The sequence below is a fragment of the Galeopterus variegatus genome, unplaced genomic scaffold (genome assembly GCF_000696425.1).
Source record: "Galeopterus variegatus unplaced genomic scaffold, G_variegatus-3.0.2 Scaffold121, whole genome shotgun sequence".
In the NCBI taxonomy this organism is placed as follows: domain Eukaryota; kingdom Metazoa; phylum Chordata; class Mammalia; order Dermoptera; family Cynocephalidae; genus Galeopterus; species Galeopterus variegatus.
In genome coordinates, this window is record NW_007726232.1 from 602,822 (window position 1) to 629,838 (window position 27,017).

The 27,017-nt window shown below is 39.9% G+C and overlaps 1 protein-coding gene and 1 pseudogene across 2 annotated transcripts in view; one reads left to right on the forward strand and one right to left on the reverse strand.

The window, feature by feature from the left end:
* Positions 1-235: 235 nt before the first annotated feature.
* Positions 236-27,017, forward strand: part of FBXO3 (F-box protein 3) — a 37,232-nt gene continuing 10,450 nt past the window's right edge. Inside the window, exons 1-8 of one of the 2 annotated variants that reach the window (XM_008587985.1) lie at positions 236-395; positions 4,255-4,344; positions 5,709-5,872; positions 18,239-18,353; positions 20,754-20,958; positions 21,945-21,990; positions 25,345-25,429; positions 26,287-26,409. In XM_008587985.1, coding sequence (XP_008586207.1) covers positions 292-395; positions 4,255-4,344; positions 5,709-5,872; positions 18,239-18,353; positions 20,754-20,958; positions 21,945-21,990; positions 25,345-25,429; positions 26,287-26,409 — 932 coding nt within the window. In that variant the 5' untranslated portion in view covers positions 236-291. Of the gene's footprint in view, positions 396-491; positions 509-4,254; positions 4,345-5,708; positions 5,873-18,238; positions 18,354-20,753; positions 20,959-21,944; positions 21,991-25,344; positions 25,430-26,286; positions 26,410-27,017 lie in introns of those variants that run through there. The other variant, XM_008587993.1, reaches the window with a different exon arrangement.
* Positions 10,834-16,857, reverse strand: LOC103603538 (annotated as a pseudogene).

The following is a 27,017-nucleotide window of genomic DNA, read 5'->3' on the forward strand; positions in this document are numbered from 1 at the left end:
TGCGAGAGAGCAGGAGCGATTTGGTGAGGAGCCGGAGAGCAGGGAACGATGACCGCTCCATCAGCCGGCATCCGAGACACGGAGGGTTTCCGGTGCGCTGTCTCTGGGCTCGCGGGGGAGTGGGCGGGGGCTCCCTGGGATCCGCCCCCTAGGCCCGCCCCGAGGGCGCGGCTGGCTCGGCGGTTACATAACAAACCTGTGCAAGCAAGTGGGGAGAGGTTCGGAGAGAGGCTCGGGCAGGGGCGGGGGGCGGGGCCGGGGCGGGGCCAGGCCTGCACCGGGCCCGGCAAGATGGCGGCCATGGAGGCCGAGACGGGACCGCTGACCCTAGAATCGCTGCCCACCGATCCCCTGCTCCTCATCTTATCCTTCTTGGACTACCGGGACCTAATCAAGTAATGGGACGACGCGCGTGGCAGGGGTGGGGACACCGAGAGAGGAGGCAGTGAGGCAGGAGGGAAGGAGGCCGGGGCCGCAGACAGGACCCAGACTCCCGCGGCACCAGAAGGTGATGCCAGGGCCGCCCTTATCCTGCAGAGCCACCCGGGGACCGGGGCGAGACGGGAGTGGAGAGGGCCCCGCCCTGAGGTCTTCCTCCCCTCCCGGGCCCAGGCCGGACAAGCGACGGGAGCCCTCTCTCCCAGGCCTCGGCGAGGCCCAGTTACAAGGCGCCCCGCGGACCCGGTCCCTGGTCTCCGCCCGGTCTGGCCCAGCCCTGATCGCTGTGGAAAAGCCCCTGTCCCGGCAGAGCGCTGCCCCTTGTTGGCACCCGGGCCTGCGGGGTCTGGTGCGGTAGTGGGCAGGTGGGGCGCGCGAGGAGGAGCCAGGCGACCCCTGACCCCCCAGGCGCGACTTCCCCGGCACCATAATCGCTGGCAGGGCTCACACGGAGACTTCTGGGCTTGAGAATTGTTTTGCTCTCAGTCCTCCTCCTTACGGTTGAATGTTGGATTTTGTGCTTTAGTACTGACTTCTGGTGGTGCAATACAGGTGACCGTCTTGTCTCCTGTACACCTTGGATTGCCCACATTATGAGCATCTGTTCCGAAAATAAACGATTGCTGATAAGGATGTTTAAATGTCCAATTCCTTCAGAACTTGGGACTGTCTGGAATTGTAGAAGAAATGGCCGCTGCCCGCCCCCGTCCCCCAGGTGTCGGGATTGTTTACATCCCTGACAGCCGGTGGCATGGCTCTGAGTTTCTTGTGCTACCATATATATTTGCAGAGGAGGCAAAATCGCCCTCGTAGGATGAGTAGGAGAGATTTCTTCTGGTTTTTCTTTTCTTTTTTTGGATTAACCACTGGATTCTAGCCATTTGATGATTGTGTACTGCATTATTAGGGGTTCTTTTAGAAATATGGATTTCTTGAAGTTACAGATAGCTGTAGGTTGACTTAGCTAAGTGGTGACACAGAGATACATGGAGTTTCTGGTTTCTACCGGTACTAGTACCTGTACTAGTAGCTACTAACACTTTTTTCCCTAGAAAATACATTTTTCTCTGCTACTAAAGCAGACAAAGTTTTTCTTTTTGGATAGGCTGTCCCAGCTCGAAGAGTCTTCATCTGAAATATTCTGTTGCTATAGCCTCTTACAATCAAAACTTCCACCAATCCTCCCAACCGCACACTTTTGATTGCTGCCAGAGTGTTCTTTGCAAGACAGATCTGGCTGTCATTCTCCTTAAAAACCTATAATACCCCTTTGTTGTTTACAGACCACAACCTAAATTTCTGGAGCATTTAAGGCCCTTATTATGCGGCTTATTATCTAAGGCCTTTCAGGCCTTATTTCTCCTCCACTGTCATATTTGCACAGTCCACTTTAGCCAAATCAGACTTCTGTCAGCATACCACACACTATGCTATATGCCAGCCTGTTCAATGTTGGGGATACAGTAGTGAACAAGACAGATAAGGTCCCTTTCATGGAGCTTACAGTCTAGTGGGCAAGATGAAAGGCAGACAAGTGTATAATTATAAGAGGTGCTAGGCCGAGCTGTGGCGGACTCTGGAGAGCGCAGCGTTGGGAGCGCAGGAGCGCTCCCGCGGCAGGTTCGGATCCTATATAGGGATGACCCGTGCGCTCACTGGCTGAGTGCAGTGCGGCCAGTCTCAAAAAGGACAAAAAAAAAAAAAAAAAGGTGCTAAGTGCTACGAAGAAAATAGACTGCTCTGTTAAGGAATGGAGAGGGAGAGGCAGTCAATTCAAATTGGAAGGAGCTGCTATGTATGTTTTTTTTTGTGTGTGTGTGTGTGTGTGTGTTTGGCAGCTGGCCTATACGGGGATCCAAACCCTTGACCTTGGTGTTAGGACACTGCGCTCTAACCAGCTGAGCTAACTGGCCAGCCCTGAGCTGCTGTATATGAAGCACGGCATAGTGCGGTCCTGGCAGAGGGAACAGTGTGTTCAGAGGCTGATAGGACTGTTGAATGTGACTGTTCAACAGCATAGCGTGTTGGAGGTGGTAGAAGGCTGGTGTTGCTAGAGGTGGGAAGTGACTCACAGGCAGAGTGGCTTGAGGTGAGGCTGGTGAGATCTTGCAGGACTTTGTGAGCCAAGGTGAGGAGATCAGATTTTATTTAAATGCTGTAGGTAGCAATCAGTATTTTAAACAGAAGTGACATGATCCCTCCACAAATGCCTGTGGAAATAAATTGAGTTGAATACCATCCACAGAAAAGTGTCCAGTGTACTGCAGCCTCTTTCCTGCATCATACAGCCAAGCTTTGCCAAGTGTCTAGCCTAGTGCTAAGTCCTGACATTTTTGGTACGTATTTGCTGAACCAGACTCTGTTAGATTGGATGAATCCATTGGGATCATCGTGTAGTATCAGTTGCATAGTTTGAATTTGAGATTGCATGATGCCTTCTCCATTTCCTGGGTGATTTATTGTCTACCATTCTCAACCTTTACTATGTTTCAGAATTACTTATGGCGTGTTAGATTGGATGAATCCATTGGGATCATCGTGTAGTATCAGTTGCATAGTTTGAATTTGAGATTGCATGATGCCTTCTCCATTCCTGGGTGATTTATTGTCTACCATTCTCAACCTTTACTATGTTTCAGAATTACTTATGGCACTTTTTAAACATACAGATGCCTGGGGTGTAGATCTCACTCCAAACCAACTGAATCAGAATCTCTAGAACAGTTGTTTTCAACATTGATGTGCATTGAATTCACCTGTGGTGCTTTTTGCAGATTATTTTGTTTGTAAACTGCTAGGGCAGTAGAGGGAGAGGAATCATGAAAAGAGGGAATGGAACCTGGATTCACAAAACCATCAGGATTTCTATGTTTATGCAAGTTAATTTGGGCGTCTCTTAGACTTGGCAGAAAAGGATGAAAGTGGTGTTTGTAAAATCTGAAAATCGAACAAAGGCTGTTTTGTTTACCATAGATTGGTTTTTAACAAGCCCTACTCATGGCCTTGATAAACCCCATGTGAATTAAGATTCCATTAATTGATTAACTACTCTCCAAGTGAGATCTTTGAATACCTACTTTCTGTAACAAATCCATTTTTTTAAATCTTAGGTTCATTCTTTTTGCAAATTAATTACATAGTGTATCAATTACTGGATTGGAGAACTATTGTGTTAGAAATCTCTATCAAGTAAGATAAATATTTACTTCTAATGTTCCATGTTTTGGAGCAGCTGATAACTTAGATAGCCATGAATATTGATTGAATCAGCTATTATGATTTGGGTACCCTTTGTAGGTGGACTCTCCAATAGTTGCTTTAATGAAAAAGTGTTTTTGGCTACAGTATTTCTTTCCTTTAAGAAAAAATTGGAACAAAACAAAGAGCCTATGCATTTAGTAACATACATCTTATAGGTCTTGGAAAAAAACTAAAACCCGCTTTGTGTATACCTGAATAACATTTCTTCCTATATGTAGAAATGATTACTGTCCTGATAATAAATGTAGAAAATCTCCTTGATTTGAGATTAACTCTATGGTATGTATGTTTTGCAGACTTTCTTATGATAATTACAATTGTAGAGATTTCAGGGTTTATTTACAAACAAAATAGTTAAGATTTTATTACTCACAAGGTAATTATACTAGCTAACATGTTAAATAGGTTTTAGGAAATATTGTTTTGTAATTATAAGGGTAGTAAGTGGAAAATAAGAAAAGCAAAAGAATAAAACAAAACTTAATATTTTAATCTTTGTTTTAAAATTGTTTTCTTATTTTCTTTCATACTAATCGTGACTCTGGTTACTGCTAGTTGTTGCTATGTCAGTCGAAGACTTAGCCAGCTATCAAGTCATGATCCGCTGTGGAGAAGACATTGTAAAAAATACTGGCTGATATCTGAGTGAGTATATGGGGAATATGTATTCTTGAAACTTGGCCCTTGGTTTCCATAACACTAGTCTGTCCTGATTGTCCAAGGTTCTGGCCTTGGCCCATTGCTCTTCTCCCTCTGTGAACTCTCCTGCATGCATTGTCGCAGTTTACAGTAACTACCTGTATGCTTCTAACTCCCAAATCTGGTAATATTTGTATATATTATTTAGATTAATAAAAAGATGCTCTCCCCCCCCAAGAAAAAATCACCCTGAATTTAACTCATTCCTAAACCTATCCTTCTGCATTCCTAATCTTCATGGCAGCACTATCTGCCAGGACATCCCAGCCAGAATTAGGAATCATCCTACATCTCCTCCCTCTTTTCCTACATTTATTCAATTACCAAGCCTTTCTGATTTTAGCTTCTGTATATTTTTCAAGTCCTCCTATTCATTTCATCTAGCTACCGCAGTTTTAATTAAGTGCATTATCTCTTACCAGGACTACTATAAAACCCTCCTAACTCATCTTTTTGCCTCTAGTTTTATACCTCTTAAATCTATCCTTCCCAAACCACAACCACAAATTCTGCTTTTAACACCCCGTTTAAAATCCTTCAGGGGCTCTCCATTCTCTACTGATTAAGGTCCAAGCTCATTAGTATGTTACTTTAAGACCCTATGTGGCTGCCTTAAACTGTACCACTTCTGAATCTTAAATTTGCACCTCATCCTGATTAAACTATACAATTTTTAAGGCAAAAAAATGTCTTATTTTTTATGTCCTCACTGACTAAGTGTACACTCAGTAAATGTTTGGGGAATTGTGCCAAATAGAAATGTTGAATCATGTAATTATTTTGATGCTTTATGATTCTCTGGCTAATCTAATATAGATATATTAAATTAATATTAGATTCTAAGTATTCTTTAAAATAGAACAACTACATGTACCTTTAAAATTTTTGTAATTGGTATATTTTTAGGAGTAGGTTCAAATTTATACCCCATATATTATTTACATAATATATACTTTTTATTTTTTAATTGAAATGTGTTGATTGTACATATTTATGAGGTACAGAGTATTAATACAGAGTATTTCAATACATGTATACAATATGTATTAAGGATTAGGAAACTTAGGAAAAATAAGTAGGAAGTAACAAAAATAAGTGACTCATAATCCTCCTATCCCAGGAGCAACTTCCGTTAAATTTTTGAGATATATATATATATCACTTTTTGCTGTCTTCATTTGTGGATAAACTAAATGAAAAGGAAGGCAAAAGTAACCACATATTCCCAATAAAGTATGTTGGTAAATGTCTAAAATATATGTTAATATGATTTCAAAAATTTTTTAATCTCATCTTTTAAAACTATTTAGGGAAGAGAAAATGCAGAAGAATCAGTGTTGGAAATCTCTCTTCATAGATACTTACTCTGATGTAGGAAGATACATTGACCATTATGCTGCTATTAAAAAGGCCTGGGATGATCTCAAGAAATACTTGGAGCCCAGGTGTCCTCGGATGGTTTTATCTCTGAAAGGTACTGGGAATGCAGGGTCTCCCTTCCCCATTTTAGTTACTATTACTATAAATAGGTTAGTTTAAGTAACTTTGAATCTCTACCATCTGTGCAACTGTGCTAATTGAACCTTGTCTATAATTTACCATTCACATTTGGCCAAGGAAGTGGAACACAATTATCACCAAAAGGACTTTGCTCTAGTGCTTGCTCTGTTTTTGCTCAGCCTTGGGAACCACATGGCTATTAGAAGGAAGGCTGAACTTTTATCCTTTTATTTGTTTTATATAAAGAAACTAGTAATGCTAAGATTGCTTGTGAATATCTATTGTGATTTCTTTTAAAAGCTTTTTTTTAATTAAAAAACTTTGCCTACTATATCAACGTTCTTTCCTATTTCAAATACAAGTAAATATTTGTAAGTCTAATATTTGGAAAGAACCTGGGTCTTTAAGAGTATAAGAGGAGCATAATAGAGTAAGGAAAACTTTTGTTCTTATTTTGAAATGTACAGAGTATTGAAATTAAGATTTGAACTGAGGTCTATTAGACCCCAGAATCTGTGCTCTTTCTACCACACTATTATCATCCAATTTTGGGAAGAAATATTAACAAGCTATTTACATTGTTTTGATTTTTTAATTAATGCACATAAAAATGCATGGATAAATTACAGATATATTGCTACTTATCTGCTTTACCATCCAAGTTTTTTTCAGATTTCTCCACTGACGGTCATTGTACACGTTTTTGGTTTTGCTAAGCTGAAATTGGAATCAGTTCTTCTCAAATGTTACCTTCCTTTAGAACTACAGACTCTTTTGAAATGGCATTCCTTTTACATTTCATATTTCTACTATAATTTCTTTTACAAATATTATTTTCATACAAATCATGATTATGTGATCAGATGCTTAAAACTGAATTGGTAGAAGGTCTAAGAAAGAATAATTTGGCAGAGAGAGTGGAGTTGAGCTTCAAAGGGAAGTACCCTTGATTGATATTTTTAAGAGTTTATATTTTTCAAAGAAAAAAATATTTTTATTTACCTGATATGTGGGGTTAAATATTTCAAGAGGAAAATAATTCTGAAAATAGGTATCTGGTGGTAATAAGTAAAATAGGTAAGGGCTTACAATAGCTATTAAACACAAAGCTAGGCACTGTTAAGTATTTCGTATTACTCTATTTAATTTGCAAAAAACCTGTGAGATAGGTAATTACATAAAAAACTAAGTAAGTTGTTTACCATCACAAAGCAAAAGGCAGAGCCAGGATTCAAATATAGGGCTGACTCCAGAGCTATGGTCTTTAACATTGGTTGAAGGGAGAGAGGACCTATCCTGTGTTGTTTAGTTTGTCTTAGGACTCTGTAAGAGCTAGTCCAATATTAGGACATTTGGAATGAGAATGTAGACCTGGTTCTCCTCTTAGGCATAGAGCTACCAAGAAAGGAAGAAACTAAAGATATGTAGCAGGTTCTTCCCCCCCCCCCTTTTTTTTTCCTTTTTGTCTTTTTTTTACTGACCGGTACGGGATCGCAACCCTCGGTGTCGCGCCTGTACTGGGGACCGGCAACGGGATCGCACCCCTCGGTGTTGCGCCCGCGCCGCGCTCAGCCAGTGAGCGGGAACTGGTCACCACATGGGATCCGAACCCTCGGCGGGAGCTCCCGAGCGGCGCACTCTCCAGTGCGCCACCGGGCCGGCCCCCTTTTTTTTTTCTTCCCCTTTTTTTTGCACCCAATTTGGTATTCCCAGTCTCTCTACTCACCATTCTGTACCTAGCAGTTGGAAGTGAGGTTGTCAGAGAATTCCTTGACAGCTCGTGTTTTACTCCCAGGTGCCAGTTCTCTGGGACTTTGCCATGAGTTGTAATAGGATAAAGGATCTTCCATATCAATGGTGTTTGGGATTATGTGAACTCTAGGCTTCTGAATTTTAGAACTGATTTGGGAACCTAGCTGCTCACCTCAGGTACCACAGACCCTGGTTCAATTTCAAGGTTATGGAGGTGACAGATAAAAAGGAAAATTGGAAAGCAAATAGGCCTTGGCCTTGAGGAAATTTTTATGGAGCATCTTGAAATTATGGTATATAATGGTATATGGTTCTTGTTGCTTATCTTCAAATTTCATATTTAAGGGCTGGCCCTTGGCTTACTTGGGAGAGTGTGGTGCTGATAACACCAAGGCCACGGGTTCGGATCCTTATATAGGGATGGCCAGTTACCTTACTTGGGAGAGCATGGTGCTGACAACACCAAGTCAAGGGTTAAGATCCCCTTACCGGTCATCTTTTAAAAAAGTAAAAAATAGAAAAATAAAAAAGTAAAATTTTCCTATTTACTTTAAGTGTTGGCTTACAATTTTAGGGTTGAAAGGGACCTTAGAGATCATTTAGGTCAGGAGTTGGCAAACTTTTTCTTTAAAGGGCCAGATAGTAAATATTTAGGTTTTGTGAGACACATGGTCTCTGTCACAATTACTCAACCCAGCTGTTGTTGCACAGCCATAGATAATACATAAACAAATGGGTGTGGCTGTGTGACAATAAAACTTTATTTACAGAAACAGGTGGCAGGCCAGGGTTTGGTCTGTGGGCTGTAATTTGCTGACCCCTGATTTATACTAGTACCCTCATTTTACAGGTAAAAAATCATACCCAGAGAGTTAAGGTGACTTGTGCAAGGTCCCATAACTAATAAGTGATAGAGCTCTAATCTAGGTTTCTTGGCTCCTTGTTATCATGCTTTCTCATATGAGTAGGCGGGGGAGTAGGGGTGCAGTAAATGAATATTTATTGAGTGCCAGTAAAGCACTTTATTAAGCACTTGAAGTCTTATTTAATCCTCCATGTAATTCTCTGAGGTAGGTGGTATTATCCTCCTTTTGCAGATCAGGAAACAGGATTAAAAGTGAAATAACTTATCAGAAGTCACACAGTCAGTAAGTGGTAGAGCCAAGATTTGAATCCTGGTCTCTCTGGCTCCCAAATTCCATCGTAATAATAGCATGCCTATTTCAACCTTGATTTTACTGTATTGTAACATACATTTCCTTATATATCATTTTTTGTCATGTTTGTTGTTTGTGGTTTTGTTTTACATTTTTCGTCTCGCTCTCTCCAAGAATTTTTTTTTTTTTTTTTTGTATTTTGTCTTTTTCCGTGTCCGGCAACGGATCGCAACCCTCAGTGTTGCCCCCGTACCGGACCGGGGACCGGCAACGGGATTGCAACCCTCGGTGTTGCTCCCGCGCCTCGCTCAGCCAGTGAGCGGGAACCGGTCTGTATGTGGGATCCGAACCCTCGGGCGGGAGCGCCGCCGCGCTTCCCAAGCGGCACACTATCCAGTGCGCCACCGGGCCGGCCCCTCCAAGAATTTTTTTTTTACGTGTTAAATGTCTAATATGTACCACATACCATACAAATATTTAGTTTCTTTCCTCATCCAGCTTACTGGTTCAGGCAGCTATTCAGGTTGGTTCCTTTGGTACTAAACTTTCTTTTTTTTTGTCTTTTTCCGTGTCCGGCAACGGATCGCAACCCTCAGTGTTGCCCCCGTACCAGACTGGGGACCGGCAACGGGACCGCAACCCTCGGCGTTGCTCCCGCGCCTCGCTCAGCCAGTGAGCGGGAACCGGTCTGTATGTGGGATCCGAACCCTCGGGCGGGAGCGCCGCCACGCTTCCCAAGCGGCGCACTATCGCAGTGCGCCACCGGGTCAGCCCATAAACTTTCTTTTTTTAAATAAAATTTCCATTTTAGAATGATTTGAGCTTTACAGGAATGTTGCAAAGACAGTTCCAAGAGTTTTGTACATCCTCACCCAGGTTCAGGTACCCCAGTATATCCCACTGTGGGACATTTACCAAAACTAAAAAGTCTTCACTAGTACATTACTATTAACTAAACTGCAGACTTTATTTCACTAGATTTTCCATTAATTACCTTTTTCTGTTTGAGGATCCAGTCTAGAATACCACACTGCATTGAGTTATTGTATCTCCTTAGTGTACTCTGGTCTGTGGTAGTTTCTCCATCTTTCCTTGTCTTTAGGACCTTGCCAGTTCTGAGAGAGTACTCATCACGTATTTTGTAGAAAGTCCCTCAGATTGGCGTCGTCTGATGTTTTACTCATGATTAGACTGGAGTTATGGGTTTTTAGAAAGATTACCACAGACCTGAAGTGTCCCTCTCATCACATTATATCTGGGGGTACATGATATCACTAGTGATGTAAACTAAACTTACAGAAATGTGCACAAATCATAAGTGTACAATGCATTGAATTATCACAAAGTGAACATGCCCATTGTAACACCCTCCAGAAGTAGAATATTATCTGTACCTAGAAGGCCCCTTCATAGCCCTTCCCTCTTTCACAGATGCAACCACTATCCTGATTGCTCTCAAGTAGCTTTCTTTCTTTACAAACTTTATAGAAATTGTGCAATTAAGTATGTGTTTTGTATGAATTGTTTCTATTTTGTTTGTGAGATTCAAATGTGTTGTGTGTAACAGTAGTTTGTTCATTGTTGCAGTATAGTACTCCATTATATGAGTAGACCACAATGTATACATTCATTCTCCTGTTGATGGATATTCAGGTTATTTTCACTTCTGGCTATTACAAATAATGCTATACATTTTTATGTACAGTAGTCCCTCCTTATCCGCAGTCTTGCTTTCTGCAGTTTCAGTTACCTGTGGTCAACCACGATACAAAAACATTAAGATTTTCAAGAGAGACAGAGAGACCACATTCATGTAACTTTCATTATAGTATACTATTACAATTTTTCTATTTTATTATTTATTTATTTTTTGCCTTATTTATTTATATTTATCTATTTATTTATTTGTTTTTGGACAGGGCAGCTGAGCAGCCCGGTTTATAGAGGAACCCAGGGCAGCAGCAGGAGGGATGAATATCTGGAATTGGGTTGGCAGGCTCAGGGTGCAGCCAGCCGAAGCTGGGGGTCAGGGGTCCACTGCTCCTTCACTCCCGCAGCACACAGTGTCGGTTGCTGATGTGGGAGGCCCAGAAAGGGCAAGGGCATGGGCTGAGCTTCCCTCCAGCAGCTGGGGGACAGAGCTGGTGCTGAAGGCTCCATCAGTATGACTGGGGTAGAGATCCTGGGACCCCTGGGGGCCAGAATTGGGGGGAGGAGCATAGCCCATCCAACGTGTTGTGTTCATCTGTCTTGGCTATGTCCCAGCAGGTAGTGTCCCACATGCAGAGCTGCCTCGGGGCTGCAGGAGGTGGTGGCCTGGGTGTGCAGGCAGGTGCAGCAGCATGGGGCCCTGGGGAGCCTAGTCCAGCGGCCCTTGAAAATGAGGCAGACGTAGCCATGCTTGCAGGTGAGCCAGGCCCCTAAAATGTGGCAGGCCCTGTGGAAAGCATGGGTACCAGGGGGCAGTGGTTTCTGGGCCCAGTAGTAGGCAGTCTTCTCTGAGCAGACATGGCTGCAGGGTGCAAAGGCATGGCTGGGTGGTCCAGGGTCCAGGCAGAGGCTGGCCTCCTGGCCCAGCTACAGCAGCATGCAGGGCCCTACGAGGTGGCTGAGAAGACACTCATGCTCTTGGGGGGACCCTGCTCCCACTGTCAGCCCCAGCCATGGTAGCCGTGGACATGGCCCCAACGGACATAGACCCAGGGCTGCTGCTTGTCAGGCACCATGTTGGCCTCAGGCCGGCCTGGGGAAGGCCAGCGTGCTGAGGCCCACGGGGCACTGGGGTGCACGGCATTCTCCTCCTGCCTTTGGGCCTCCATCTGCTTCAGCGTGGGTGTCCGCAGCAGCCCTGCTGGTGTGCGCCTCAGTAGCATGGACCCACACAGGTCACTGAGTGAGCTGTCCTGCAGAACGTGGGACTAGTTTTCCGCCAACTTCCCCCGCTGCTGGGTGGAACGACTGTCCCGCAGCAGCGCAGACACGTTCCCACAGACCGAGATCTCCCACCAGACACCTGGGGCTGAGTCCTCGGAGAAGCCCCCTGCTGGGTGCATCACCAGTACTCCATTGGTGGTCAGGCCATCCATTAGGCTGGTCAGGGATCCACCATTTGGCTGCCAGCTTTCCAAGGAAGATGTTGCTGGACGTGTCGAAGCCAGCCCCATAGACATGGGCAGTAGAGGGTGGCTGGTTGTCAGAGAGGATGCAGCTGGCTTAGCAGGAGATGGTGCTGTGGGCAGAAGGGCCCTCGGCAGCCCCTCCTCCAGGGGACGTGTCTGTTACTGCAAGGTCGATCATGTCCGTGGAGCGGCCGATGTGGAACATGTCTGTCACTGTCATGTCTGTACTCCACGATGATCAAGTGGCTCCGGGAGTGTGTACGAGATGCTGTGCTGGCCACAGTTACTCAGTGTGTTGGAAATGAGTGGTGTGGAGGTGTGGTGTGTGACGCCTGGCTTCACTCTGTTGGTGTGTGGCTGGCGGCTCAATGCCAGCTGGCTTTGCCTGCGGCCCTTGTCCCAACTTGCCAGACACCCAATGTAGCAGCTGTGTGCCCTTGGACCAGTCACTTCCCCTCTCCAACGGCCCATTTCCTTACCTCCTTCCTCACAGAATCCCAGGATGATGAGTTCACCATACTTGATGGCTCCTTGCCTGGCTCTGCATCTTCACCAGGGGAAGAGAGGATGCAAGATCCCTTATCCAGTGGTGCTGGCAGTCTGAGGTTTGGGGCGACCTCACTTCAGCACTATGCTGGCCACCCTCTGGGCCCTGCTCAGTGCCATTCCCTCCCTGCCTTGCCCCTGCTCAGTCTGAGGCCATCTAGTCATGCGGACAGCTGGGACCAAGGGGAAGGGGACAAGCGTGAACCTCCACACTTTGCCCCCTTGTGCCTAACTTATATATTAAACTTTTTTGTAGTTATGTATGTATAGGATAAAAATAGTATGTATAGGATTTGGTACTATCCCTGGTTTCAGGCACCCACTAGGGGTCTTGGAAGATATTCCCTGATATGGATATGTGGATAAGGGGACTCCTGTACATTTTTTATGTACATATGAGCATATTTCTATCAAGTAAGTATCTAGGATTAGGTTTCCTGGGTTATAGAGTATGCTTATATTAAACTTCAAGAGATGGTGTTAATTTCCCAAATTGTTTCTACCAGTTTATATTCCTACCAGCACTTTATCGTTGTCATTCTTTGTATTTTAGCCTTTCTCATGGATGTGAAGTGGTGGTTTTAATTTGCCTTTTCCTAAGCATGTAGAATAATGACAGTTGCATGTCCAGCTTTCCAATTCTGATATAGCATTTCTTTCTTCTTTGTGCTTTATTGCACTGGCTAGGGCCTTCAGTACCATGTCAGATAGAAATGATTATATTGAGCATCTTTATCTTTCTGATCACAGAGGGAAAGCTTTTAACATTTCACCTTTAAATATGATGTTTGCTGTAGGGTTTTTATAGCTATTCTTTATGAGACTGAAGAAAGTCCTTTCTGATCCTAGTTTGGAAAGAGGTTTTTTGTTTTTGTTTTTTGTAATAGAATTTTTATCAAATGCCTTGTCTGACTTATGATTAAGATATGATTATCCTTCTTTGTCCTGTTAATGTGGTAAATTACATTGATTGATTGTCTGAATGTTAAACCAACTTTGCATTCCTGGAATAAACTTACTTTGGTTGTAATATATTATCTTTTTTGTATGTATTGGATTTGATTCGCTAGTATTTTACTGGAATTTTTTACATCTATGTTCATGAGAGAATTTGGCCTGTAATTTTCCTTTCTTGCAATGTTCTTGTCAGGTGTTGGTATCAAGATGATGCTGGCCTTGTAAAACGAGTCAGGGAGTGTTGCCTCTTTTTCTGTTCCCTGGAAGAGTTTATGTAAGCTTTGGTCTTATTTCTTGCTTAAATGATTAGTAGAATGCACCAGTGAAGCCATTCAATCCTGGAGGTTTTAAATTAAGGATTCATTTTCTTTATTAGCTATAGGTCTATTCAGATTTTCTATGTATTCTTATGTCAGTTTCAATAAGTTGCTTTTGTAGGAAATTGTTCACTTCAACTGCCTTTTCAAATTTATTGACACAAAGTTTTTCAAAATATTCTCTTATTTTTTTGATACTTGTTGGATCTGTAATGATATCACTATTTTCATTTCTGATGTTAGTTATGTCTACTTTCTATTTTTCTTAATCTGTCTTGCTAGGTAGAGACTGATCAATTTTATTAATCTTTTCAAATAACTGGATTTTGCCTTTGTCAGTCCTTTATTGTATGTTAGTTTTTTTATTTCATTAATACCTTTGATACCTTCTTTTTGAATTGACTGTGGTTTTTTTCCTGACTTGCAGTGATTGCTTAGATCATAGATTTTCAGGCTTTCTTGTTTTCTTCAAATGCATTTATGGCTATAAATTTCTCTCTAAGCATATGAACTTGTCCCAGAAATTTTAATATGTTGTATTTTCATTATCATGCAGTTTTCTTATTTCTTTTTATTTGTTCTTTAACCCATGGGTTATATAGAAATGTATTGCTTAATTCCCAAACATTTCAGGTCTTTTCAGTCATCTTTTTTATATAATTTATATTTAATTCCACTGTGATTAGAAAATATACTTTATGTGAGTTCAGTCATTTAAAATGTGTTGTGACTTGTTCAGTGGTCTAGTATATGATCTGTTCTGGTAATGTTCTGTGTACGCTTGAACAGAATGTATATTCTGCAGTTGAGTTCAGTACTGTATATGTAATTAGGTAACATTTGTTAATCTTGTTTAAATCTTTTGCATTCTTTCTGTATTGTTTTGTGTCTACTCGTCCTATTAGTTACTGAGAGAGATATGCTAAAATCTCTCATTATGGTAGGCAGAGTTCTGAGATAGCCCCCAAGATTCTTATCCCCTGGTGTACATGCCTGATATACTTGTTTCTCCTTGAGTGTAGGTGGTACTGTGAATATAACTGATTTCACTCTGGTGATTAGGTCATATTATATGAAAAAGGTAAAGGATTTCATAGATATAATTAAGGTCCCAAATTAATTGAATTTGAGTTAATTGTTAATCAAAAGAAATTATCCTGAGTGGGCCTGACTTAATCAGGTGAGCCTTTAAAAGGGACTGGGCCCTTCCAGAAAAGTCAGATTCAAAGTGTGAGTATCTCTTCTCTATTGATTTTGAATAAGCAAACTGACATGTTGTAGAGAGGACCACATCATAGGGAATGGCAAGTGGCCTCTAGGAGCTGAGGTCCTAGTCCTACTACTGCAAGGAATTGAATTCTGCCAACAACCAATGAGTTTGGAAGAGGATCTAAAGCATAAGTTATGTAAGATGCATGAGATGAGAGATAACAACCCCAGTTGATGCCATGATTTTGGCCTTATGGGACCTGAGCAGGGAATCCAGTTGAGTCACGCCTGGACTTCTGACCTACACAAACTGAAATAATGAATAAATGTTTTAAGCTGCTAATCTTGTAGCAGTAGAAAACTAATACACCCACTATGATTGTAGATATATCTTTTTCTCTTTTAAGTTCTATCATTTTCTAAAATGTATTTTGAAGCTGTGTTATTAAATGCATAAAATTAGAATTATAATGTCTGTGTAGTGAATTTAGCCTTTTTGTCATTATGAAAAATCCTCCATTAGCCCTAATACATATAGCTGTATGCCTTAAAGTCTATTTCATATGATTTTAGGAGAACTATTCAGCTTTCTTTTCTGTAGCTACATTAAGATGTGTCTCTTGTATATAATTATGTTTTGTTCTCTATCTGGTCTGCTAGTGTGTCTTTTCATTAGATTGTTTAGTCTATTCATATTTAATATATTTACCGATGTTTTTGAGTTTAAATATACCATGTTTCTGTTTGTTTTTTATTTATCCCACCTGTTAACTGTTCCTTTTTTGTGTTCTTCTTAATTATGTTTTATTCCATTCCCTTCCCATTTCTTGTATCTCTAACATTTTTAGTGTTCCCCCCAAAGATTAAAACGTGCATCTTTGACATTAAAGTTTAATGTAAATTAGCATTTCTACCACTTCTTGGATAATGAAAAAACCTTAGCATACTTTAACTCCAATTACCTCCCTCATGTCTTTTGTATTATAATTTTCGTGATTTTAATTTTCAACGTACTTAATATCCCTGAAAACATTATTATTTTATATATTCAAAATTATTTTAGATTTATATCCATATTTATCTTTTCTGCTTGCCCTTCTTTTCTTCTTGCATCTTGTTTCCATCTGGGATCATTTTCCTTCCACCTGAAGAATTCCTTGTAGTATTTCTTTGAATGAGGGACTGTTGCTCCTGAATTTTTTTGGATATTCTTTGTCTAAAAATGTATTTATTTCATCTTCACTGTTGAAGGATGTATTTACTGGATATAGAATTCTAGTTGGCGGTGATTTTTTTTTTACCACTTTGAAGATATTATTCTTCTGACTTCTTTTGTTTCTGTTGAGAATTTAGCTGTCAGTCTTACTGTTGTTCCTATGAGGTAATTATGTGCCTTTCCTCCTCTGCTTTTAAGATTTCTCTTTGTCTTTGATTTTCAGCAGTTTTCCAATTATGTCTCTAGATCCAATTTTCTTTGTAATTATTCTCCATGGGTTTTATGGTGCTTCTTGAATCATGGTTTGATATTTGCATCAATTTTTAAAAATTCTCTGCTGTTACATCTTCAAATGCTGCTTCTGCCTTATTCTGTTTTTCCTCTTCTAGGATTCCAATACATGTATCTTAGACCTTTCCACTGTGTTCTTCCAGATGTCCTACACTCTTTTTGTATTTATCTGCTCGTTTTTGTCTTCTGACCCAGCTTCCAGTTTATAATTTCTTCTTTAGCTTTAAACCTTTAATTTGCTATTAAACTCTTTCAGCATATTAATTTTACTTATTATATTCTTTGGCTCTAAGTTTCCATTTGATTCATTTTTATAGTTTCTAATTCTCTGCTAAAGTCCCCATCTTGTCATTTAATTCACTGAATTTACCAAGTGTGGTTATTTTGAAGTCCATGTTTACTAACGACAGTGGATTTGTTCTATTTTCTGTTTTCTCTCTTGCTCTTTAGTTAGATCTTCCTTCTTTTTTTTTTTTTTTATTAAAAGATGACCAGTAAGGGGGATCTTAACCCTTGACTTGGTGTTGTCAGCACCACGCTCTCCCAAGTGAGCTAACCGGCCATCCCTATTTAGGGATCTGAGCCTGTGGCCTTGATGTTATCAGTACTGCATTCTCCCAAGGGAGCCACCAACCGGCCCTCAGATCTTGCCTTCTTATAGGCTTCATTTTTTTTTTGATTATTAGACATAACTTGAGTTTTACAGTAATGTTATTTTCTTCTAGTGATTTACTTTTGTGTTTTGCTGGCAGCTAGTCAATGGGCAGATCACCTTAATCTACTCAGGAATTGATATGATTGGAAGTTGGGCTTTAGTCTTTGTGAGGACTATTGTCAGTTTCCCCTTATTACCGGGATATGACTCTTCAGAATCCTAGCCAAAAAACCTTGGGTTTTACCAGGTCCCCTTCTCCTTTGTGGACCCTGAACTCCAATTCTTTTACACTCCAGCCCTGTGGTACTGCCTAAAGCTTTGCTCAGTTTCTTGTTCTCTCAGCCTCATGTTTGCTTTCAGAATTGCCAATTACCTCAGTGATGAGGTGGCTCCAGATGCCTGGCTAACCTCTCAGTTTCCCACTTCTGCTGGACCCCTTCATCCCACCCTCCAACCTCCACCCCCAACTCCCACCCCACCTTTGTGGTTCTCCAGAAGTCTGGAAACCATTTTTTTGTCAGCATTCAGTGAGAGATTTGGTCCAACAATCTAGTGGCCCGTTTCTGGAAGTGGATCTCTTTTCTTGGTATTTGTATTGCTTCCTGCTTTTTAAAGCTAGAATATTAGTATATGGCAAGTTGACAAATGTGCAAAATAGAATTCAAGTTAATGGCATCCTCACAGCATGAACCTACACCTTATATCCTATATTTCCAGTAAGCGACTACATTAAAACTCTTTAACAACATCAGTTTAGAGAACTTCTTTAGGTTTTGATTTTTTTTTTTAAGTAAAGCAGTATGAATAAATTAGATTTAGAAAAATGAGAGCTACACTCAGATTTACGGTATAATGTGAAAAAATTATTATGGATCTCATGGTGCCCACCTTTCCATATTTTACTAAATGCCAGTGTTTTCTCTGTTGGGAGGAAACTACGGAATTTGCTTGCTCAGTGCTTCAAATGAATTTTTAATTCATTTCCCTATATTTCAGCAATACATTTTGGACAGAATTCACTCTCTCTAAGACTGTTTCCTTGGTTAGCAGATAGATTGTATTTCTTCTTAGATTTAAGGCTTATTGTTTTTTCACAATTTACTTTTTTTGTGCATTTGCAGAGGGTGCACGAGAGGAAGACCTCGATGCTGTGGAAGCTCAGATCGGTTGCAAGCTTCCTGATGATTATCGATGTTCATATCGTATCCACAATGGGCAGAAGTTAGTGGTTCCCGGGTAAGAAGTTTGATGTTTTGGTTATTCCTAATGATACAAGTTATTTTCTAGAATGAAAGTAAATAAATTGTATTTTTGGTTACTCTTAACAATTTGAAAGAGTACAGGGATTCCATCTTCCTCCTTTAGCAATCCATAAGACAAAAATCTGTAACTTGAATTAGATTTTACCAAAATAAATATCTCATAAAAACATCATTTCTACTAACACATCCTTATACTTAAAATGAAATCTGGTTGGGGTGGGATATAGGATATGTGTGTGTGTGAATATATTTTAACTAAACTGTTCAGAACTCTTGAAGTGTTTATCCTGTAACAGGCCAGGTAAATTGTTTGGGGAGCTTGATGCAAATTCTATATACTATACATGTAAAAAGTGATAATTGGTTCAGAGCTACATACACTAAACTAATGAAAGAGTTTTGTCATATTCAAGCATAGCCTATAATTAAATGACCTATTTAAAATTTACTTCTAAAAAATGAAGTATTCACTGGGGAAGTTTTGTTAAAAGCAGACTGGGCCGGCCCGGTGGCGCACTGCTACAGTGCGCCGCTTGGGAGCGTGGTGGCGCTCCCGCCGAGGGTTCGGATCCCACATACAGACTGGTTCCCGCTCACTGGCTGAGCGAGGTGTGGGAGCAACACCAAGGGTTGCGATCCCGTTGCCGGTCCCGGTCCGGTACGGGCGCGACACTGAGGGTTGCGATCCGTTGCCGGATACGAAAAAAAACAAAAAGAAAAAAAAAAAAAAAAAGCAGACCATGCACTAGCCATCAGATTCATTCCCAGTTTAAAAGCTGTATGCTTTGAATGGTTCTATTCCTTTTGTACTTTTATGAAATTAAGTTATTTCAGAGACAGTATGCTTGTGAAATGCTAATAAGAGGGCTGAGCCCGTGGCACACTCAGGAGAGTGTGGCGCTGGGAGCGTGGCAGTGCTCCCGCCGCGGGTTCGGATCCTATATAGGGATGACCGGCACTCACTGGCTGAGTGCATTGTGGCCTCAAAAAAGGACAAAAAAAAAAAAAAAAAGAAATGCTAATAAGAATTTACAGAGATCTTTGCATTGTTTTATCTGAACCTTGTGTTCCATTGTGTGTGAAGAATCATCTAAAGCTCTGTTACAATTTCAGGTCAGGGTTGAGTGAGTACAGGGAATCCCAGAGGTGATCACACTGAGATTACAGGATAGTATTTGGAAATCAAATATTGGACTTGGGTTAGAAATAGAAGTCAGTTAGGTCTAGATAAGCCTAAGTTACAGACGTTTTGTCCTATTTTCTTATTGAAATGAAACTTGCCAAAGTTGAAAAATTGCCATATTTCAAGAGCAAACAGGAGAGGCTCTTTGAACTCTTGGTTAAAAGAGTTGGCCAGGGGGCCGGCCTGTGGCTCACTCGGGAGAGAGCGGTGCTGATAACACCAAGGCCACAGGTTCGGATCCCATATAGGGATGGCCGGTTTGCTCACTGGGTGAGCATGGTGCTGACAACACCAAGTCAAGGGTTAAGATCCCCTTACCGGTCATCTTTTAAAAAAAATAAAAATAAAAATAAAAAAATAAAAGAGTTGGCCAGAATTGACATGACGAACAGGTCATGAATTTCAGCACAGAGATTTTTTTCTATACATGGCCCAAGCAATGAGACTTAAGATAGGAATCTTGTTATGGACCAACTAGGTAGTCCTTGATATCTGCATTGCTACCATGTCTATGAAGTGAAATTAATTTATACCCCACACATTCCAAGTTTATGAAAATTTGGACAAGGTATAGTCTGATTCACATTTATACCATCTGGTTGCACAGACTAAGCTAAATGTTGTATCAAGATAAAGGTATCAGAGAGAACTTATCCCTTTAAACATTAAATTAGCCATACCATATAAATAGCAAACACTGGCAAATCAATATATCATGGTAAGATAGATTTCTGAAAGCAATAAAATTATTTCTTTTTAAAAAGTTAACATGTAGCTATTTTAGAAATTTAATTTAATTTTTAATTTAAATCAGGATCTTCTTTCCAATCAAGAGTTTGAATTTAATATATAGAAATTGTAGGGCTGGCCCTGTGGCTCACTTAGGAGAGTGCAGTGCTGGGAGTGCCGAGGCTGCGGGTTTGGATCCTATATAGGGATGGCCAGTGCGCTCACTGGCTGAGCGTGGTGCAGGCCACACTGTGCAAGGGTTGTGATCCCCTTACTGGGCAAAAAAAAGAAACAAAAAGAAATTGTGGTGTTTTGGTATTTCCAGTTTAGAATTATCATGTTAATCAATACTTATAAAGTCGTCAATGTGAAATTATTATTTATCAAAAAGATGAATTTTAGCTGTTATTTTTTTTTTTGGCACTGCAATTTATTACATTTTTGAGTCTGTGTTCTCCTCAGGTTGTTGGGAAGTATGGCACTGTCTAATCACTATCGTTCTGAAGATTTGTTAGACGTTGACACAGCTGCTGGAGGATTCCAGCAGAGACAAGGACTGAAATACTGTCTCCCTTTAACTTTTTGCATACATACTGGTTTGAGTCAGTACATAGCAGTGGAAGCTGCAGAGGGCCGAAACAAAAATGAAGTTTTCTACCAGTGCCCAGTAAGTAGGAGTATGTTTAATTGTGGCTTTAAGATGTGTTCTGATGATTGCATAAATAGGTACATTAGGTATTTTCAGGGCTGTAGAATGGGTACTTTAATTATAGACCTATCTAACTAGAGAGCTGATATTGCAACACAATGACATGTAGGACAAAAGAAAATTTTACCACTGGACAAACAATGCAAGCTATTGTATATACAGAGGGAAAGCTGTGATTTGTGTAAAGGAATTTTAAGGAAAACTAATGAGGTTTTTGTTGAAGTAAATTAATTGTAATATTTGTTTCTGACTTTTTAAAAATTTAGCTTTTAAACATCTTTTGATTTAAACTCTGAGTGCAATAGAAACTTTTAAAACTCTCCTCAGTAGGTATTTAATTTGTTGAAAAATGTAGTTCCTTTTTAGGAGAGTTATGATTTTAATGTAACCACAGAAAATAGCATCATGTTTGGTTTCATTTTTATTTCTTCAGTTCTCAGTAATTCCTCAGTTGTACAACTTCTGCCTTCATTTTTGCCTAAATGTGAACTTTTTACTTAAAAGAGGAATTTAAGGTTGGTAGGATGGTAGTTTGGTCTCTCCATTTACCAAGAGAAGTGATTAACCTAGAACTACTCTGGTCTCTTGACTGAATTCAAAGCCGTTTCTTCTAGGACAACAAACCATATATCTTCTTACCTCAGCTTCCTAATTATTTTCTTGAAGGATGATTTCTTAGTTCATTATAACAGTAACGGCACTATTTAGGTTTGTAACTTTTTGAGGAGTGCCTGGCACTCTTCTAAGGGCTTTATAGAAAGAGCCTAAACATAGAAATCATAAGAGCAGCAACTGAAAAGTGTGAGGAATATCTGAGTATTGGTTGGATCACTTGAGTTATTTTTATTTTTATCTGTTTTGCCATGTCTCCAGGGAAGGATACAGATAATGAACAATGAGAAATTAAGTATATTTTTATCCATTATGTTCTTTTTCTCACCTAGGACCAAATGGCTCGGAATCCAGCTGCTATTGACATGTTTATTATAGGTAGGAGAAAAAAAGTCTTTCTTTTCTCTTCTTCCTCCTGGTTAAAAAAAATTTAGTTAGTAAAAAGTTTTTCAGTTACTTGAGCAGCTGGCAAATTTATACTCGTATATCTTAAGGTGTGCTGGTTTATAAATACTAAATCTAGGTAGGGTCTCATTAGAACAGCTCTTATACTTTGTTTGAATTTTGCTTCTGTTTGGAAGAAACCCATGCCCTATACAATATTGTGCTATAAGAACTCTTCTTTAGAATAGTAAAATGTGGGGGCTGGCCCGGTGGCGCACTGCTACAGTGCGCTGCTTGGGAGTGCGACGGCGCTCCCGCCGAGGGTTCGGATCCCACATACAGACTGGTTCCTGCTCACTGGCTGAGCGAGGTGCGGGTGCAACACTGAGGGTTGCGATCCGTTGCCGGACACAAAAAAAGACAAAAAGGAAAAAAAAAAAAAAAGAATAGTAAAATGTGTAGACTTGCTGTGAATGTGTAAATAATTCTTGTAACACACACATGCATTTTCCATTGGTCATATTAATATATAATTGGAGATATGGTTATACCAAGCAACTTTATACTTTTTCTCTTTTGGTGCTAATGCTATATAACATACTAAGCCACATTAGAGACCTCAGAAGCGGCAGTTTTCAGAGACCAGTATAAACTATGTGCTTCATAAACTTGGCATAACTAGTTTTTTTCAGCCTTAAAAGGTTATTTTTAAGTAGGTTTAGAGAACCCTTCAATTGGTATGCTGGCGTAGCTCACCCCTTTGCTATTCATCCAATCTGTCTTACTTAGATTTTGCTCACCTAAGAGAGCTTCCTGACTTTCTGTTATGCTTTTTAAAGGTATTGCTGACACATATTAAACATCCTCATATATTAATAGTAAAGGGGCCTTTAGACTAAGGTGTCTGTATTTAATTATATATCCTAATTGGAACCTTGAATAGAGTGTAAGTCTTCATTCGTTCCGTACTGTGGCCCATTCCAGGTTTGTGGTATACATCCCAATATCAAGAAGATCTTGCGCTATCCAGTAAGTTATGAAAAGCTTTTAAATTTAGGCCCTAGCTCCCAGCTCACTCTGACTCATATGGTCTCTGGTTTCTAAGTTAAGCACCCTCTGGGGGTTATGCCCACGCTCATTGCCCTCCTTGGCATCTTTGCATAGCACACGCTTTCAGAGCTGATCATCATGGCTCTAGTCCATCCGTCCTACTCAGTTTATAAACTGAAGGCTGCCCAAGCACTAAAGTAAGCAGCTGGCTAGGATCTGTAAGTCTCTTACTCTTAGTTTGGTGCTCATCTGACATGGTATGAAAGTCCCCACCACTACAGCAGAGTACTAAGGTCTGATGATACTATTGTGGTAGCTGGGAATTCTCCTAGAATGGAAGAGCAAAGTAAAATATTTGAGATACACTGAGAAGAGATGAGGTGGGAGTTAATGCTGGGAGGAAAGATGAGAAAGCAAATTCCTTTAAGCTCCCTTGATAAAAGCCCAGTACTATGTAAGAAACTCGTAAACATGGGCTTACTTGAAAAGCTAAACTATCTTAGAACATATAAATTGCATGTTGATTCAACTTAGTTTTACTTTCTTGGACTTTTTGGTAACTCATAAGAGGGCATCTACTGGTATTCAGTATACTATTAATAGATGTTTAAGGAAACTGCAGTTTGTGTTCAGATAAGTTTAGCAGTAAATGTTATCTGTTCTGTCCTCATCTTAAACACTTCGGTATGTATTGTAATAAATTAAGTACACTAAAATACACCATGCCAATTTCTTTCTTATGTAAACCATAAGAAATTTATTTTTTCTTATATAACATTTCATTCCATGAAGTATGCAAAATGATTTTTTAAACTCATCAGAGAAATTACTAGTTCTGAAAACATAAAATTCTAGCTGTTATAAATTTTAATGACGTTTCCCATATAGTTCATTAATTAATATCTTGCTCAAAGTGGATAGATGATCAATGATCTTTGAATATAATAGCATGTAATAATGAGTCAGAATGGACCATTAATAGACATTTGAAAAGAGCCAACTTTTATAGTTTACCTTCTCTCAATTGATGTATTCAAAATTTTAAAGCTTTGTTCCCTCAGATACAAGACAAATTATATCTTCTATCATTTTTCTCTTAATAGAATAATTAGTAAGTACTATAAATTTAGCATCTGACATTCAGTGTGGCAGAGTACAGGAACTGGGTTAACTGAAACCACATTACAAAGAAATTCACTGAACAACATTAATTAAGGGACTAGCATGTGCAAGGCACTGAGATGTATTAATAAATAATAGGGGTCTGATAGAGTTATGTTGTGTTACCTGGAAGGGGTAAACATAACTAACATAATACTTGTTATTGATTCAATCACTAGATCATGGATATGTGGTCTGGACAGGACTGTTTCAGTAATTCTTTTCTGCTTTAAGCTGGTCACTTGGGCCAGAATATGGAGGACCACTATGCAGTTGAATCTATAGTGGTATGCAACTAGACCAACTTTGGGCTTGGCCTGATGTACAGAATGCCACAATGCCACGTCCCTGGTAGATACCCAGACTGAGCCTGGCTTCTGCCAGAATTTTGTGCATGAGTCAGGACATACCTGGACTAGGGATGTACCCTGATCATCTGAGGATGGGTGCTTATATTTTTCTCATAGTTTCTTCCTACACATACCTTGTTACATATCCCTTGTTCTATATGTTCTAGAAATTATAGACAGGCTTTTTATTTCTCATAGTTTCTTCCTACACATAGCTTGTTACATATCCCTTGTTATATATGTTCTACATGTTACAGATAGAAGGCTTTTTATTCTTGTAACAGAACAAATTAAAGATTAAAAATCAATTATTTTATTATAAGTGTTAAAAAAAATAGTTTGAAGGTAGTTGGAAGATTCCCTGACACTAGTTTGGGAGTGCAAGAGGGTCTGAATCCTAGGGAAATAAGAGGTATAGAACTGAGAACAGAAATTGATCTAATAAGGGTTCGGCCGGTGGCTCACTCGGGAGAGTGTGGCGCTGATAACACTAAGGCCATGGGTTCGGATCCCATATAGGGATGGCCGGTTAGCTCATTGGGTGAGCATGGTTCTGACAACACCAAGTCAAGCGTTAAGATCCCCTTACCGGTCATCTTTAAAAAAAAAAAGGAAAGAAAGAAATTGACCTAATAAAGTACTAGTAGAATTATATCTATAAATGTTTCTAGTTTTGGTGTCACATCTTAAGCATAGAGAAATTACAGTGTTTCCTTGTTACCTATATGGATTTTACAACTTTTTATCCTTTTCTTCTCCCTGCCCCCACCCCCTTCCTGGTTTATAGGTGCTACTTTTACTGACTGGTTTACTTCTTATGTCAACAATGTTGTATCAGGTGGCTTCCCTATCATCAGAGACCAAATTTTCAGGTATTTCATTTGGGGTTTTGGGGATTGAAATGATCATAAATCAGAAAAAAACATCAGTCACAGATCATGAGATGAAGTTTCCCAAGAAAGCTAATAAAATCTCTCATTATCTTAAATCTCACAGTTTTATTCTCATTTTAAAGGCAAAACATCCAAACACTTAAATAGGTAGTATTTTTTTTATCTTGCAGATTCAAGAGAAAAAACTGATTTTGATTTAGAAGCTATGAATTTATGGTAGCCATATAGTTTCTTTTTGAAAAAACAAAAAGCCATTTGCCAATTAATAGATTCATTCTGAATAGCAGGTCAGTAACTGTTAACTCCTGGCAAATATTTATTGTCTCTAAATGGAACATTCAGATATTGTAGATAGTGTTAGAGGTAATATTGATTCACAGTAGCCTGGTTAGCAGAAATGACAGGTTAATTATACATTAGAGGCTTTTAGGAACAACATGCTAACACATTTTTATTGTCAGAGCCACCATTTAGCAAGTGTAGCTGGGTTTTTAGGTGTCTCAGAAGTTTCCTTAGCTCTGAAAACTGGGATAAGTTAAGCCCTTTTTAGTTTTCATACTAATTACAGATCCACTATATGAAACACTGATCATTGAACCTTGATTGCTGTTATTACAGTGATCCAGAGTCGCCAAGCTTTTTTAGTTTGTTTCTGGTTTTTTCTAAGTTTAATAGGATGATACCCAAATATTATTTAAATTTTGGGGTCCCAAATATGATTAAAATTTTTATCCTAAAGTAAAATATAAACTATTTTACATTGTGTCTTCAAATCTTATATCTTATAGAATTGAAGTTAGTTGATTTTAAAATGTTTAATTTTTTAAATTGCCTAGATATGTTCATGATCCAGACTGTGTAGCAACAACTGGGGATATTACAGTTTCAGTTTCTACATCGTTTCTGCCAGAACTTAGTTCTGTACATCCACCCCACTATTTCTTCACGTACCGAATCAGGTAGGAATTTTAAATGGGGGTCACCTTTCAATTAACAGTGGGATATGTCCTATGGATGTGTTGCTCTTGCCCTGTTTGTGATATGTAAAACATGTTCTGAAAGACAGCTTCTTGCTGAAATTTGGAGGAAGGTGGATAAATTTTCTACAATATAGTTTTTGTAAAAGATCTTGACCTTACATTAACCTCTAAGTTATTCAAATTGTTTCTTGCAAATATACTTGGTATAAAGTACAATTGGCCTTCTGTCCCTCCAGGTTCCATATGTGCAGATTCAACCAACCACAGGTTGAAAATATTCAATAAAAAGTAACAATACAACAATAAAAAATAATACAAATAAAAAATGGATACAAGTATAACAAGTATTTGGGCCGGCCCGGTGGCGCACTGCGCTAGTGCGCCACTTGGGAAGCGCGGAGGCGCTCCCGCCGAGGGTTCGGATCCCACATACAGACCGGTTCCCGCTCACTGGCTGAGCGAGGCGCAGGGGCAACACCGAGGGTTGCAATCCCGTTGCCGGTCTCAGTCCGGTACGGGGGCGACACTGAGGGTTGCGATCCGTTGCCGGACACGGAAAAAGACAAAAAAAAAAAAAAAAAAAAAAA